Source organism: Eptesicus fuscus, chromosome 23 (assembly GCF_027574615.1).
Source record: "Eptesicus fuscus isolate TK198812 chromosome 23, DD_ASM_mEF_20220401, whole genome shotgun sequence".
NCBI lineage: Eukaryota > Metazoa > Chordata > Mammalia > Chiroptera > Vespertilionidae > Eptesicus > Eptesicus fuscus.
This window is the reverse complement of record NC_072495.1, coordinates 8,722,283-8,737,353: the sequence shown is the minus strand read 5'-3', so window position 1 is coordinate 8,737,353 and position 15,071 is coordinate 8,722,283. Positions and strand designations below refer to the sequence as shown.

The window sequence follows — 15,071 nt, the reverse complement described above, 5'->3', positions numbered from 1 at the left end:
CAAGAGTTGTTTTCAGTTCAACTAACACCTGCTGATATTCTGGGACTGGAGGCACGGTCCTCGGTCCTCGGCAAACAGCCCTGAAGGAGCCGCAGGAGAAGTAGGCAGAGCACAATGGAAAGGGGAAAGGAGGGGGGCTTTGAACCTGGCTTTTCGGGGTGTGGGATGGGGCCTCCCAGGCAGTTTAAGACGCAGGGTGGTGTCAGGGTTCGCGCCAAGCGGTGGGGGTGGGCAGAGCAGGAGCAACGACTGGCTCCGCCACTTACCGAGGACGATGAGTGCCCACTGCCCTCACCGAGCTCTCCGATGTACTGAGTGCCCACTGCCCTCACCGAGTTCTCCGACGTACTGAGTGCCCACTGCCCTCACCGAGCTCTATGACGTACTGAGTGCCCACTGCCCTCACCGAGCTCTCCGACGTACTGAGTGCCCACTGCCCTCACCGAGCTCTCCGACGTACTGAGTGCCCTCCGCCCTCACCGAGCTCTCCGACGTACTGAGTGCCCACTGCCCTCACCGAGCTCTCCGACGTACTGAGTGCCCACTGCCCTCACCGAGCTCTATGACGTACTGAGTGCCCCCTGCCCTCACCGAGCTCTCCGACGTACTGAGTGCCCTCCGCCCTCACCGAGCTCTCCGACGTACTGAGTGCCCACTGCCCTCACCGAGCTCTCCGACGTACTGAGTGCCCACTGCCCTCACTGAGCTCTACGACGTACTGAGTGCCCTCTGCCCTCACCGAGCTCTATGACGTACTGAGGGCCCACTGCCCTCACTGAGCTATCCGACATACTGAGTGCCCCCTGCCCTCACCGAGCTCTATGACGTACTGAGGGCCCACTGCCCTCACCGAGCTCTCCGACATACTGAGTGCCCCCTGCCTTCACCGAGCTCTATGACGTTCTGAGTGCCCACTGCCCTCACCGAGCTCTCTGACGTACTGAGGGCTTATTGAGCATCTACTATGTATCAGACTCAGGACTGGCTGCAAAGTGAAAACGCAAGGCCCTGTGCCCACAAATAATTAAGAATTTCAAGGCAGTGACAGCAGAGCGTTCAGCCACATGTGGGCCCACGGAGCACAGGGCCCTTCTGTGTCCCCTCCCAACTGCTCCCCTCTTCAGCTTCTCCGGGAGCAAGGCTGTGCTGTAACCAGACCTTCAGGGAAATTGGGGGACCCCTGCGAACGCTACCCCTACCCCTGCTGGGCACGGGACCTTGACTCGCTGAATGAGAAGAAGGTGGGCTTAAGGGCGGGGTCGTCGGCTCCGATCCATTCCTGCCAGTAGGCAGCTGGGCCCTCCAGCAGGAACGTTCCCTCTCCTGAGGTTCCCCATTTGGAAAGAGGGCAGGCTGCGCGAGGTCCCGCCCTCTCCGTGTCCCGGCGTGCGGGGCCAAGAGCGGGGCCTGGAGAAGGAGGCAGTGGTGGGAGCACCGGGTGACGGACTCTGTGGTTTCTGTGTTCCAGGAGCCCGGGCGTCTGCCATGACCGACACCGTGGTCAGCAGCAGCTCCAGCCGCTGGGTGTGTCCCAGTGACCGGCCCCTTCAATCCAAGTAAGGCGCGGGGTCTCCTTGGGAGGGGCTGGTGTGGGGGCAGTGAGGCCCTGAGATTTGTACTCTCCAAGGAGGACAGGGATAGCAAGCAAAGAACTGGGGTCTGCTCCCGGGGGGGGGGGGGGGGGGCAAAGGAACCCGGCGGGAGTTTTGTCATGGAAACTTCTCCACTGATTTTACTGCTTTTTTAAAAATAGAGAATTGTTTTAGTTTTTTAAAAATTGATTTTTAGAGAGAAGGGAGGGAGGGAGAGAGAGAGACATTGATTTGTTGTTTCACTGATGTTTCCACGTATGTATGCCTTCATTGGTTGATTCTTTTTTTTTTTTTAATATATTTTATTGATTTTTTACAGAGAGGAAGAGAGAGGGAAAGAGAGTCAGAAACATCAATGAGAGAGAAACATCGATCAGCTGCCTCCTGCACACCCCCCAGTGGGGACGTGCCCGCAACCAAGGTACATGCCCTTGACCAGAATCGAACCCGGGACCCTTGAGTCCGAAGGCCGACGCTCTATCCACTGAGCCAAACCGGTTTCGGCCATTGGTTGATTCTTGTATGTGCCCTGACCGGGGATCCAACCCGCAACCTTTGGGTATCGGGACAGTGCTCTCATCGACTGAGCTGCCGGGCCAGGGCCGGTTCTGTCATTTTAAACTTCCGGCTCCTCCATCTCCTCACCAGCACTTGACATCAGCAGCCCTTTTCATTGGGACCATTCTAGTGCGTGAACAGGGGAGTTTCTTGGTGGTTTTGACTTGCATTTCCCTACAAACCGATGTTGCAGACCTTCTTACGGAACTTGCCATCGTACAGCCCCTGTGTTGAAGCGTCTGTTCAAATACTTTGCCCATTTTTGAGTCAGGTCCCTTAGCTTCTTGTTATTAAGTTCCGCAGGGTTCCTCCCCCTCCATAGGTTAGAGATGAGGGTCCTTTGTTGGATTCACGTTTTGCAAATATTTTCGCAGTCTAACCCTTGCCTTTTTTTTTTTTTCATAATAGAGTTTTTTGAAGAGGGAAAGTTATTTTTATTTGACGAAGTCTATTTTGAAAGGGGGGAGAATTGTTGGAGAATTCCCTTACTTTATTATTATTATTTTATTTTTATTGATTTCAGAGAGGCAGGGAGAGGGAAAGAGGGAGGTAGTAGAAACATCAATGATGAAAGAGAATCTTTGATTGGCTGCCTCCTGCACACCCCATGCTGGGGATCGAGCATACAACCTGGGCATGTGCCCTGACTGGAATCGAACCGTGACCTCCTGGTTGATAGGTCACTGAGCCACACTGTCCAGGCCCCTCACTTTTTAATCCCGGAACTAGCTGCATGAAAGAGCGTTGCTCTTACTTACCTAGGACCTAAATATGTGTCAGAGAAGGGTCTTTCTGAATAGCTAGTCCATCCACATCCTGTGAAGCTAAAGCCCCCGCCCCTTTACTTCTGCCTAAACCCGGAGTCTTACAGTTTTGAAGACAGTATTCTACCGGTTTCTTATTTGAAAGGAAACACCTAGAAAAATTAAATTAAATTTAAAAATTTAACAAGGAAAAAAAAGTAAACCCCTACTCTCCCAAACCCTTCCCATGATGTCCCCTTGGGCCCAGACTTACTTTATAGAAAATATTCTATCCACCAAACAGCGTGTCTCTGGAAGATAAACAGTTGCCCGAAGGGTGGATGGGGTGACATTTATTTTATTTCTGAAACGTCAGTTAATTAAAATCCCATGCATCCGAGAGTTTACGTCGTCGGTGCCAGGCCAAGCCATTTGCTTTACGATGAAATCAGAATGATCCCGACAGCCTGGATGCAGGTTCATTAACCGTGCGTCCGGGCTGCCGGGAACCAGCTCGGCGTTCTCCGTGCATATGGCCTGCCGGCTCGCTCCTGCATTTCCGTGGGATATTAAAGTTATTTTCCCATACATGCTAATGGGCGGATTGCAGTCATCACGCATGCTCTCTCGTCGGCTGCAGTGGGGATGTGGGTGCTTGTGATGCCTTTCTCCGGGAAATGAAGACGTCCAGTCTTCATTAACTGCTGGCTAGCCAGATCCACTCGCTGCGTTTGTGATTCTCAAATGCCTTCCTCTCTCAGCCTCCTTGAGTCGAAGGTGGTGTGTGAAACCTGTGAGGGCGTTTGAAAGAGGCAAAGGAACCTGCGTCTGGCGAGGGTCGGGCAGTGGTTTAGCTCTTAAAAAAATAAATAAAATTAAAAAAAAATATATATAATATAAAAATATATATATATATATATTTCATTGATTTCGGAGAGGAAGCAAGAGGGAGAGATAGAAACATCAATGATGAGAGAGAATCATCAATTGGTTGCCTCCTGCACACACCCTACTGGGGATCGAGCCCACAACCCGGGCATGTGCCCCGACCAGGAAACAAACCGTGACCTCCTGGTTCATAGGTCGGTGCTCAACCACTGAGCCACACCGGCTGGGCTAGTCTATCTCTTTACGTTGGGAAAACTTGGGGAGAATTGCTGGGAAGGTCACGCTGCTCTATAGTTTTGAAGTCTGCCAGCGAGGGCGTGCCAGCGGTCAGAGGGGAAACCGAGGCACCCAGAGAGGACACAGGGGCGGAGTCTGTGTAGGGTCGCACACCTGCTAGATGGGGCTGTGGGTCCCCTCCCTCAGCCTGGGGCACTGAAAGCTCTACGTTCGGAGGAGCCAATCACTGCGCAGGGCTCGTGGCCCTCCTCACGGTGTTGGAAACAACGAAAGCCGAGAAGGACGTTGGCCCCGTCATTAAGTGATTTCTCTTTAGGACCCCAAGCCCGTTGTGTAAATGCCGAAATGATCAGCTCGGTTCATCAATAAGCTGCACTGACTGGTCATTTTAACCCAGCTGTGGCTTTCACAAGCCTGCCCTGCAGTAACCTTGTTTTGGATGAGCCGGAATCAGATCACAATGATTTGGGGGGGAAATGGAAGGAGGTCCTTGTCATTTAAACCATGTGGTGTTGCATCCACACAGTGCTGCTCTCATGATGAGATTTCTTTTCCTGACTTTACTCTTTCTTTCTCTCCTTTCTCTGCCTTCCTCCAGTGACAAGGAACAGTGAGTATTTTATTTTTCAATCAACTGAATTATATCTCTTTTAGTTTGTTTGTTTGTTAATCCTCACTTGAGGATATTTTCCATTGATTTTTAGAGAGAGTAGAAGGGAGGGGGAGAGACAGAGAGAGAGAAACATTGATGTGAGAGGGACACATCGATTGGTTGCCTCATGCACATGCCCGACCAGGGCCAGGGATTGAACCTGCAACCTCGGTACATGCCCTTGACTGGAATAGAATCCAAGACCCTTCAGTCCATGGGCTGACACTCTGGGCCGACACCCTAACCACTGAGCAACCGGCCAGAGCTAGCATATCTTTTCTGATCTAAGCGACTTACCCCTACAAGAGAGATGGTCGAAAAAGGAACTAGCACATTTTATATATCTAAAAAAGAAATTTAAGTGTTTTTTAAAAAAACCACCCTTTTGAGAAAAAGAATTACAAAATTTCAAACAGTATCTTGATGAAAGGAGGGACAGCGTTCCCTAGGGGAGCCCTCAATTTCATTCTTGTGGCATTTCAACAAGTTTGGGGACCACTCAGTGCCCCATTTCCACAGCCTTTGCCTGGGAGCTCTGTTCCGAAATAAAGAAAATATTAACTGAAGCAACTGCTTCCATTAATAAAAGATGATGCGCAGAACGGAGCTTGCGGGAAGTCACGCGCTATGCACGCCGTCCCTGTCCCCTCGAGGGAGGCCGCCCGATTTCCCGGTGAGCTGCCCTTGGCGCAGAGGTCCTAGCTCTGCTCACAACCTTTGTCTTTTCAGTGGGATTCATTTCCCAAATAGGCATGACCGATGGGATGCCGGGTCCAATCAATGAGCAGTCGGCTGCAGAGCAGCAGGGCGCCGGTGGTTGGGAGCACGCTCAGAAACCACGGGAAGGGAAGGCGTCTGCCCTCACCACGATGCGGGTGTTAGCACAGAGCCAGAGGCAGAGCGCGGGGTCTGGCGTCAGGAGACCCAGTGAGTCCTGCTCTGGGACTCGACCTCGGTGGGGCCGTGGACATGCCCTTCACCTCCCGAGTCCTGGCTGTCTCCTCTGCAAGACAGGCGGGCTCACCCTGTCCTTCCTTCCTCGCCAGGTGGACGTAGCATCCAATGAGGTGCACAGGAGAGCTCCGTGAACTGTGAAGCACTGAGCAAAGTGGGGGAAAGGGTGTTGTGGTGTTGCCTTACCCCACGTGTTGTCTAAATACATTGTACATACATACATATCCACACATAATATGTATATACTAGAGGCCCGATGCACGAAGATTCGTGCAAGAATGGGCCTTCCTTCCCCTGGCTGCTGGCACCGCCTTTGCTCCAGCCCAGAGCCACCTTTCCGCCTTCCCACACTGCCCAGAGGCTCGGAGTGTCCCGCACCACCCCCTGCATATGCAAATTAGCCCACCATCTTTGTTGGGTTAATTTGCATACTCACTCCTGATTGGCTGGTGGGTGTTGCGAAGGTATGGTCAATTTGCATCTTTCTCTTTTATTAGTGTAGATACCTTGTGTGTATATTTGTATATATACAATGTGTATATCTATCACTTGCAAAATTTGTTCAGCTCTTTTGGACCCAAATGACCACATCACTGGGCCCAAAATCCTCTAAAGGTTTTCTTAACATCGATCAGGTGACCCTGGGAAATGACTTCCCCAGTTCTGTGTCTGTTTCTCCATCTGTCAAATGGGAGCTTTGGACAAGTTGATGGCTAAAGGCCTTTTGAATGTTCTACAATATCTGTTGTTGGCCGGTAAGACTCTGGCCAGACTAGATCTGCTTCTTCTGAGTATGGTGAGTGCATCATTCAGACATGCCAGGGAGAGATGTTGAGACAATGTCAGATTATAAGTATGAATATCACAAGAGAGAAGCTCATGACTCCAGAGGGTCTGGAGGCTCATAGAAGCTTCCTGAATACGAAGAGTTGAAAGGTAGAGTCTATGACCATACTCTTTCGGTCCCCCCTCCCCTCCTTTCTTTCCCCCTTTCTCCCTTCCTTCCTTCATTATCAAATATTCACCGAATGTCTACTACGTATCAAGCACTCATTGTCGTAAGCACCGGGAATACAGGGATAGCCAAAGTATGAGTATGTGTCTAGTGGGGTCTACAAACAAATAAACAGCCAGTCACCAACAAATATACTCCAGTGTGCTGTCACGGTGGGCCGAGCAAGCACAGGAGGGGTGTCTAGCACCATCTTGTGGGTCACGATGGGGGAAGTGAAACGTAAGGTGGGGTCAAGTGAAAGTAGAGACAGATGAGTTCCAGGTAGAGGAACAGCATGTGCAAAGTCCCAAAGTGAGAGCGCATGGAATTTTAGAAGAACCAGTGGAGCCTGGCTTAACAGATTAGCAGGAGCCTTAGATTCCCTCAGCATTCTGAAGGGGGTTCGGGGGGACCCTGGCTTCCTTCTGCACCCCCCTTTAATCTGGTGGGGGTAAATCTCATCTGAAAGGGCCTTTATACCTACGGGGCATGTGTAAAACATTCTGTGGTGTGGCTGCCCTTCCTTCCCCATCCTTTCCTCCAGGATTCATTAAAATCTCCTTCACTGAGCTGTAAAGCGACTTCCTGCTGACACCTGCCTGTGCCGGCATCCTGGGGGAAGGGAGGGGGTGAGAAGAATAAAGGGAAGAAAAAGGATTAATTTTCTGCACAGCACCACCGTGTCATGCATCAGAGCCTCGGTGCCCCAGTGGCACTTCCATCATCGCACTCCTTTGGGGAGTTATAATTTGTTAAAAGAGACATCTGGTGGGTATTTATTACGTGACTATTGTGTGCATGGAATAAAGAATTAAGGTGGGAGGCAGAAAGGAGGTGGGAGTCTGCCCTTGGCAGATATTTAGGGAGAAACATCTGTGAGGGGCTTCCACCTGGAGTCAGGACTCATCCTTTTGTATTTCGGGGCCACTGGGGCTGGTTTTGGTGGGAGGGTTCCTTCTGACCCTCTCTAGATGCACCTGAGCAGGTACATTCAGGTAGCGATCGAGCATGTCCAGGATGCTGGTTTCTTGAGCCCCTGAGCATACTTGCTCCACACACGTTTCTCGGCCACTCCCCTCCCTCCACTGAGTGGCAGGCATCTGGAAAATGAGCAGGTCAGTTGCAATGATCTATAGGCTTTTTGTTAGCAGTGAAACTCTTTCTTTGATTAATATTTTATTCCGAAGCTAAATAGATAAGACAGGCAAGAGTGGAGCTGGATAAGGACCTTGAGTAGCTGAAAGCATTAAATACATCATGGTGAACTTTGTGCAACTGTAATTTAAAATAATTCCAAACTGCAAAGTAAATGTAGGGAGTCTAGCAAGCTTCACATTTGTTGTTGTTGTAGTGGGTACTGTATCAGCTAGCTTTTGCTGCGTAACAAACCATCTTAAAAACTCTGTCGTGCCGAAACCGGTTTGGCTCAATGGATAGAGCGTCGGCCTGCGGACTGAAAGGTCCCGGGTTCGATTCCGGTCAAGGGCATGTACCTTGGTTGCGGGCACATCCCCAGTAGGGGGTGTGCAAGAGGCAGCTGGTCGATGTTTCTCTCTCATCGATGTTTCTAACTCTCTATCCCTCTCTCTTCCTCACTGTAATAAATCAATAAAATATATTTAAAAAAAAAAAAAAAAAAAAACTCTGTCGTGTAGAACAATTATTTGTTTCCAGGAATCTGGGCTCAGCTGGTGGCTCTGCTGATCTTGGCTGGACTTGCTTATGTGGCAAAGGGTTGGCTGATCTAGGATGGCCGTGGCTTGAATCACTCAGCTCTGCTCCACAGGCCTCTCATCCTCCAACATTCTGTCCTGGGCTTGCTGTCATGTCATGGCAGAGGTGTAAGAGAGTAATCAGAGACACACAGGCTTTTGCAGGTTGACAAAGATTCCCTTCTTCCTCCTCCTCCTCCACTTCCTCCTCCTTTTTCTTTACAACATAATTCCTTAAAAAGATACTTCCCATTAGCGACGGATGCCATGAAGAAAATGAACCTGGACCATGAGGGATCAAGGAAGGCCTTTCTGAGTTGACTTTTGAACCAGATTTGAATGATGAGAAGGAGCCATCCATGGGGAGATCTGGGGGGATAAGTGTTCCTGGAAAGGGGGCAGCGAGTGCAAAGGCCCTGAGGCAAAAACAAGGTTTCAGTGTTTAAGATTGAGCTGGGAGGCCAGTGATGCCGGGGTGCAGTAAGGAGGTGTGATGAGGACGGAGGCAGGTTAAGGACAGATCAGGTAGGACTTTGCAGATGGGCAAGAAGACTGACATTTATTCCTACCAAGGTAAAATTCACAGAACGTAAAATCAACCATTTTACAGGGTACAATTCAGTAGCCTTCAGCATTATCACAATGTGGGGTTTTTTCGAAGTCAATGAGAAGCCACTGGAGGGTATTGAGCAGAGGGGGTGAGCCTGTTTAGCATTTATTTGTTCATCCCCAGAGGCCCTGGCTCCAAGGCAAGGTGTGTTTCCACCAGAATTTCGCCCTCCTCCCCTTTCTCCCAACAAGACGTGGCCCTGGACACCTGCTTCCCTTCAATTTCAAACTCTTCCTTCTCTCCTCTTCAGTGCAAACCCGCTAAGTAGGAGGATGGCAGAGGAGGGGGTCTGGGGGGCAGATATGGCTTTTAATTTTTAACGTTGAGTGTCAAAAGGCAATTTCATGGCTGCTGGCGAGAGTGGAGCAGTGGAAGTAATAGAGGCTGGCAGCTAATGGGGTGCTGGCTCTGGAGGATTCCAGTTACTGTTGCCCCCCTAACAGGGACCAGCATTCCGAGTGGTGCTGAGCCCTGCATTCCACTCGGTCGATGCGCCTCAGGGCCCCGGGGCGTGGACCGTGCCATCAGTGGAGATGATCACACTGTGCCGTAGACCTCAGCTCTCCACCAGCAGTCTCTGATCCTCTGCACCGTCCCTGGGGCTACGCGGGCAGGCACTCAGTCCTCTTCGTACCGTGGAGGTTAAGTGCTCAGGCGGCCCAGGTTCGAATCTCACCTCGGCCACTTTCCTAGCCACGCAATGTTGGGGAAATGGTCTAATTTCTCCATCTCTGAGTCTCCTCACCAGGAGATGTATGACAATCCCTGTCTGGTAGGGGTGATGTGAGGATGAAGTGAGGTAGTGTGGTACCCAGGAGGTGCGATGTCTGTGTCTGCTTGTTTAAAAAAAAGCCAAGAAGAAAACAAGATGAAACTCAAAATGCTACAGGAGCTTCTGAGGCTGCAAATCTGGACGTTTCTAGGAAAGCAGGGGATTTTTATAAGCCTCGTTGGCAACTGCTTTAAATGTGTTATTTTTTAAATCTGTAGCTCGAACCCAACATCTGTGTGCCAGGCAGGGGCTGGGGTCTACCTGGAGCCCAGGGCTTCTGACTGCCCTCCCAGAATTGGCTCCACTCCGGCAGAAGTCTGCTGCTCTGGAATCTTCTCCTGAGAACACCATTGTCCTCCAGGTTGCCGTGAGCTTCCTGCAAACATGTGCTAAGCACATAATGAGAATAAACCCACTGTACTGATGAGCAAACTAGGGCTCTGAGAGATACGATTCTTTAGCCCAGAGTCTCCCAGCCAGGGAGTTTCCCGGCAAAGGTGTGACCTGGGGGTTTACTCGACTCCAGGGCCTGGGGTCTAACCACAGCTCCACATGGCCTGCTGCATTTCCGGTCCAGCCTCACGCCTTCCCTACTTACCTTTCAGGCTCCAGGCGGGCTGGTCCGTCCATCCTGGTGGTCAGCCCGACAGACAGAGGAAGCAGGAAGAGCTGACAGATGAGGAGAAGGAAATTATCAACAGGGTGATCGCCCGGGCCGAGAAAATGGAAGAGATGGAGCAGGCGCGGATTGGGTGAGGCCTGACACTTCCCATCCAGGCCACGGTCCTGGAGGCGGGGCCTGGAGGCTGCGCTGCTCAGGGCGGGCGTGCTGGGGTGGAGGGGGGCTGCCTTTGGGCCTTGCCATCTGTGACCCACCAGGCCACCCACCCAGGCAGAACTGGAATCTTTGTCACATGAGGTTGGAGGGCCGGAGGAGGAGAGGGGCGGGGGGCGGGGGGCGCTACCTGGGGAGGGGGCTTTTCCAGAGGGGGAACGGGGGTTTTCTGTTGGGGAGGAAGGAAACTGTGGGCCTGTGCCTTGTGGGAAGAGGGATTTGTGTGTTAAGGATGAACCCTTGGAAGCAAGAATTCCCCTCAGCCTTTCTCCTGAATAGCACGTACCACCAGCTGACATTTTATATTTACATATTTACTTTGACGATTGTTTATCTCTCCCTGTTAGATAAGGTTCCCAGGGGTAGAGATGCTTGCCTGTCTTGTTCACCACAGACTCCCCAGAGCCTGGTACATAATAGGCGTGCACTAAAATACTGGTTGAGGGAATGAGCGAATATGACAGACAATGCTGCCTCCTAATTTCCCTCTCCATCTCCTGTGGCCAAGAGGCTGGAGAGTTTAGAATCTTGTAGTTCAGGGTCCAAACTCCCAGGGAAGGCACTCTGATTGGCTGCCTTATGTCAGGTACTCTCTCTCATCCAATCAGCTGTGATGCCCATCTCATCTGAACATGGCCATTGGTCTGACTCTGGGGGTCAAGTTAAGGTGTGGGGAGTGTCTCTGTGGCCTGAGAAGGTTCTAGCTTGAACATCCTAGAACAGGGTAGATGGGTTGCCTGCCTTGACTAACCTGGTGACATGATGCACTAACACAGTGGTTAACCTGGGTCCAAATTCCAGGTCTACCACTGACCCCCTGGGTGACCTTACCTGGTAAGTAAGCCATTTACCTCCTTGTGCCTCAGTTTCCTCCTCTGCAAAGTGGGGATAACATCAGCACCTACTTCTCAGCGAGTGTTTAACATGCGACGGATTCATGCGGTGCCTGGCGCAGAGCATCCACTCAGTAAACGGTGGCAGTGGTTTATCAAGGAACTTGCTGTGGAAGCTCAGGTTGTGTCACTGGCCAAGGCCTCTGGTCTAGAATTTATGCCCCGATACTCCTGCTTGGCAAGCACTGGACTTCCAGCAGCCCGGCCTCCGTGGGAGGAGATCTGAGAGGCTCCCAGGAAAGCTGGGGCCGAGCCCTCGGTGGCAGAGTCTCCCTTTGCTGAGATGCTGTGTTTTCTGCCCAGGTGGGGACGGCAGCTGGGGGGCGGGGGGAAGGAGGGGGGGAAGGGGACGGGATTCTGGCTGCGGCTGCTTCCAGCAGTAAGACCTCCTTGGTAGCATGGCCAGAGGCAACCCCAGGGCTATTTGTGTCCGAGGAGCTCGAACCTGCCCTCGTTCCAGTTCTTCCCACGCTTCCCTGGGAGAGGATCAGAGAGCAGCCAGATGAAAGCAGAGCGACATGTCAGATGTGGAGCGAGGCTGAAACTGGGGTGCCATTGGGGCCCCCACTTCAGGACCTGAGGTTCCCAGTGAATAAGCTTTGGGAGCCTCAGCTTCTCCACCCTCAGTGAAGCGGTCAGTCTGATTCTCAGGATCCCCCTGATCAGGCTACGCGTTGGGGTGTTTGCTGGAGTCCTCTGGACCACAGAGCTACCTGCTCCTCTAGAGCCATTGACCTCCTTCTAACTCTTAAAATAGCAGCTGTTTCTGTGCCCCATTCTGGGTCCAGACACCCATCTCTGTGATGCTGCGTCTTCTTCCCATTACCCGAGTGAAAGCCTTCTAGAGAGGTGTGAAGTCATTGTTGATACATATCACAAATAATCATCATACTGGGCACCATTTATTGAGCACTTACTATATGCCAAACCCTGAGCCTACAAACGTCATATGGCCCGGCCAGTGTGGCCGTGGCCTTGTGCTTGAGCGTCGACCTATGAACTAGGAGGTTATGGTTCCATTCCCGGTCAGGGCACATGCCCGGGTTGCAGGCTCTATCCCCAGTGGGGGGCGTGCAGGAGGCAGCCAACCAATGATTCTCTCTCATCACTGATGTTTCTATCTCCCTCTCCCTTCCTCTCTGAAATCAATAAAAGTATATAGTATATCTTTAAAACAGCAACAATGATAACAAAACGTCACATGGATTAACCCTTGAGCTGCTTTTCTCAACCCTGTCAAGCAGGTGCTGTTATTATTATGCCATTTTGCTAGTGAGGTCAGGTCCCTTGCCTAAGGTCACGTCGAGTGAAGATGTACATCCCGCCGGCTGGCTCTCAGAAGTATGCTCTTAGCTATCAGGTGTCTTTCCTGAAGGTCTGACCCAAACTTTCTAGACTGCAGAACATGGACATTCGAAAGGCTCGGGCTTGAAGGGGGCATGTTGGGAGCTAGAAGCTGGAGCTCCTCCTATGCTGGCCCTCTTCCTTCCGGATCTTTCTAACCTGTTTGTACATCCAGAGCTGGTCTCCGTGCTCCCGTGGCTCCGAGAGTTCCAGGGAGACTCACCCTCGGGCCTCCCAGGCGGTGCTGTCTTCCTGGGGCAGCTTTGCTAGAGTCACGCACCCCAGCAGATCAGAGCTGGTTCTCTCCCAGAAGCCTCTTGGCTTCTGCCCAGTGGGGTGTCTAAACCTTTGATCACCACTCAGCCCACAACCCAGCTCTGCTCTCCTCAGCACCCCCGGAGGGGGAGATGATGGCCAGGAGAGGGGAAACTCATAACTGCCTCATTGTGCCCCCACACCCCTTATTCAAGGGCTAAGTGGGCCGACAGAGTTTCTTTTGCACGCCCTGCCTGCTACAGGCTTTCCACATTCGTTAGGACACTTGGCTTGTTTGCCAGAAAGGAACTTAATTCCAGCAAGGTGGTTCCGGTTATCTATGGCTACGTTAACAAAGCACCCTAACTTTCGTGACTTACAGCAACGACAGTATGTTATTTTTTACAATTCTGTCGTTGAAGAGTTCAGGCAGGGCTCTGCTGGGCAGGTTTTCTGCTCCACATGGCATGGGCTGGGATTGCTGACCCGGCTGTGTTTGACTGGTGGCTGGGCTGGGCTGGAAGGTCCGAGGACATGTCCATGCCCATGTGTGCTCTATGTGGTCCCTTTTTCTCCTTACTCAGTAGTCTGGCCTGAGCTCCTTTACGTGGGAGGTGAATCCCACGAGATCCAGGGCTCTTAACAGCTGGGTCTGAAACTAGTAGGGTATTAGTCAACCATATTCTATTGGAGAAGGGAAATGGGTCCCATCTGCTTGTGGAAGAGTGACTCATGCATCCATAGGAAGGCATCAATGGTGGCCACCTTGGGAGACTCTGCCACATTATACAACAAGGGGAGTTTAATATAAGGATGCAGAGCTATTTCTAGGGATCCGAGGACAGGTACACAGCCTAGCCTCGTGAAAGATCTGCTTCTCATCTCAGACGGTAGAAAATATAGCCATGCTATACCTCCCCAGTGGCTATAGCTCTTCTTAGTCCTAATTCCAAATTCCCAGGGAAGGAACTCTGATTGGCTCAGCTCACTCTGAGTGCCCACCCCTCATCCAATCAGCTGTGGCTAGAGGTGCCAGGCTGCATGGACACTGAGTACTTCTCCTGAGTGTGCAAAGGGGCTTTGTGAGTTGGACACACGCCCATGAGGGGGTTACGGTTCCATTTAATTTAAGGCTGGAATTAAACATTTGCTTGGGAAAATTTGTGTCTGCAATTTTTGGTTTAAAAAAACAGCACCCCCCCCCCAATGGTAGCACCCTCTGCATCCTTATCATATTTCTTTCTGCCCGGAGCTCCTCAAAGGCATTTGCTCTCAGATCCTGCCTGTGAAGGGACAGGCAGCGGGTGGCTTCCATTTGAGGTCACCGTCCCTAAACAGATGGGCCCAAAAGAAGTAATTAGGATTTGTCATTAACCTTGGTGTCCAGATGCTGTGATGGAGGAGGCAATCAGAGAGACACAACCTGTTGTTGACAGGATCTGCTGGGTTCCTATCACCTCTCCATCTCTGTTCCATCAGCCCCTATATTTTTTGGCACCGAATTATTCCAAAATGTGGACAGAAGGAGAAGTGAATAATAGTGCTTATGAGGTAGGCATCTTCCCTATGGCTTGACAAGCCGACAATAAGTCAGGTCATTCCTCTTTCTAAAGAAAGAACCTCCCCACTTGTTTTGACCTTGAGTCAGGCCTTCTGTGGCTGGGTTTCAGGGGTCCTGCGGGTATTCCAGACACGTTGATGCACGTGTCTGTGTGCATTTTTAAGAAGGAATATTCATAGATCACACCAGGTTTGGGGGGGGGGACTCTGAACCCCCAATGTTGGAACTACTGAGCAGCACCTCCGCTTTCTCGGGGATTGGGCCAATGCTTTCTCGTGGGCCACAGCCTGTACGGAATCTGTTTGTGCAAGAAAATGGACATCTTCTTGATTCCGTCATTAGTCCGTGTCTGGCGTCACAGGGAGCACGTGTTAAATGAACCCTCGACCCAACTGTCCAAGCCTCTCACGGAACCACTTGAGTCTCACGGTGCGAGGTTGGACCGTGTGGTCTCCAGGCTCCTTCCGCCTC

General features: G+C 51.4%; 1 protein-coding gene across 1 annotated transcript in view; it reads left to right on the top strand.

Annotated features, from left to right (window-relative positions):
- Positions 1–15,071, top strand: part of RPH3A (rabphilin 3A) — a 62,344-nt gene that overhangs the window by 15,035 nt on the left and 32,238 nt on the right. The window contains exons 2-4 of the mRNA XM_054712608.1: positions 1,469–1,556; positions 4,617–4,628; positions 10,318–10,464. Of these exons, the coding sequence (XP_054568583.1) occupies positions 1,486–1,556; positions 4,617–4,628; positions 10,318–10,464 (230 nt within the window). The 5' untranslated portion in view covers positions 1,469–1,485. The remainder of the gene's footprint in view (positions 1–1,468; positions 1,557–4,616; positions 4,629–10,317; positions 10,465–15,071) is intronic.